The sequence below is a fragment of the Asparagus officinalis genome, chromosome 9 (assembly GCF_001876935.1).
Source record: "Asparagus officinalis chromosome 9, Aspof.V1, whole genome shotgun sequence".
In the NCBI taxonomy this organism is placed as follows: domain Eukaryota; kingdom Viridiplantae; phylum Streptophyta; class Magnoliopsida; order Asparagales; family Asparagaceae; genus Asparagus; species Asparagus officinalis.
Genome location: NC_033802.1, coordinates 43,831,888 through 43,833,669, shown reverse-complemented (window position 1 = coordinate 43,833,669; position 1,782 = coordinate 43,831,888). Strand labels below are relative to the sequence as shown.

The 1,782-nt window shown below is 45.9% G+C and overlaps 1 protein-coding gene across 1 annotated transcript in view; it reads right to left on the bottom strand.

Annotated features, from left to right (window-relative positions):
• Positions 1-1,431, bottom strand: part of LOC109823399 (probable cadmium/zinc-transporting ATPase HMA1, chloroplastic) — a 7,797-nt gene extending 6,366 nt beyond the window's left edge. Inside the window, exon 1 of the mRNA XM_020389677.1 lies at positions 1,335-1,431. Within this exon, the coding sequence (XP_020245266.1) occupies positions 1,335-1,431 (97 nt within the window). The remainder of the gene's footprint in view (positions 1-1,334) is intronic.

The window sequence follows — 1,782 nt, the reverse complement described above, 5'->3', positions numbered from 1 at the left end:
TGGCAGTGGTTTCATATATTTGCCGAAGATTCCTCGGCATCGTTCGTTGACTGAGCTCCGGCGTCAGGCTGTGACACGGGAGATGTCGTGGCGCTTGACGGAGGAGCATGAGAGCGTTCACTGCGGATACATCACTCATCAGGCAGCTCCTGGTTCGAGCAGGAGTCACATCACTGGATTGCATCCTGGAGTATTGGGATTAGATGCACCGCCACGTAACGAGCTTCTTGCCGCTGCTTCTACTTTGAAGAATCGCCTTGCTGCTTTAGGACGGGAGATGCCTGCGACACGCCACTGTTCGCGTGGAAAACTGTTTTCTTTTTCATTGATATGATTGTCATCTTGGATTACAAAGATCCGGTCTTTTATAGATCCGGTTACAACTAAATCAAAGAAAAAAAAAATAAAAATTATAACTTTCCTCTTGTGAACAAATCGCGAGATCCTGTTTTGCGGTCTCTCGCTTTGGTGGGTTCTTTGCCGACGCCGGGGTTAATCCGTGGACCACCGCGCGATTTAGATCCGGTCGGATCTACACGATTATACGGGTATTATTCCACGAAGGGAATAATAGCCGGGAGGGATTAATCCACCAAGGGAATAATCGCTCGGATCTCGAGATCTAAGACCAAGCTTAGATCTGGAGTATGACCTCGTGTAGATCTCAGATCTGTTCTTTCTTCCTCTCGAGATCCTGCCTTTTCTGACGTGGATGGTCGCCGAGGATCAGATCTGTACGTCCAAGTCTTCAAGTCTTCAAAACTCTGAGTTTGCTCTTCAATCCGGCAGAGTTTCGGCTCTTGAAAGTTCGACCTCCTAAAATGAACATCTCTAGGCCTATTTATAGGCTCTCAGGACAGTGCCCGCAAAAAGAGAAATGTCGGCCACCGTCGGCCACTGTCGGCCACCTCTGGGTGGCCGACACTTAAGCCGAGCCCCCTTAGGTGTGGGTTTTCCGAGTTTTTGAGTTGTGTCCGTTTTCCGGTTTTGTCCGTGATTCGGTTGATTGAGACTCTGATTGGTTGATCTGATTTGACAGTAAGTCGGATTCCTGATTTGGCAGTAAATCCGCTTCTGAGTTCGAGTCTGAAACTGATCTTGATTCGATCGTGATTCGTCCGAGTCTATTCTCGGTTGGATGACTCGTTGATTCCTTAACTCGTTAGCTTAATTCTGCACGCGGGTGGATTCATTCCGTTGTTCGCGTGCGATTTGTCGATCTCGTCGCCTCGTTGGTTCGTCGGTTTATGCCGAACTGTGCTAAGGGACCTATAAGCAATTTTATATGCCTACACCCACCTTAAATAAAGTTTCGTCCTTGAAGCATTACGTACCTTGATTCTCAAAAGGTTGAGGATTCTTCTGCCGCATCTCATCTTCAAGTTCCCACATTGCTTCTCTTGCAGAGTGATTCTTCCATTGAACCTTCATATATCGAATAGAATGTCTCCTAAGCACTTGTTCCGTATGATCTACAATACATTCCGGGTGCTACTCATATGTTAAGTCTTCCTTTAGCCCAATGGGTTCTAGTTCTATAACTTAATCTGGATCTCGAATAAAATTCCTTAGCATAGATACGTGAAACACATTATGGACTCCGACCAAAGAAGGCGGTAAAGCAAGCCTATAAGCGACTTCACCAACACGCTGAAGAATTTCAAACGGTCCCACAAATATTGGACTCAGCTCAGCTTTGCTCATATTCCAAATCTTTTCACACCTCTTCTAAGGGACACCTTTAAAAATACATGATCACCTTCTTGAAATTCTATGTCTCTT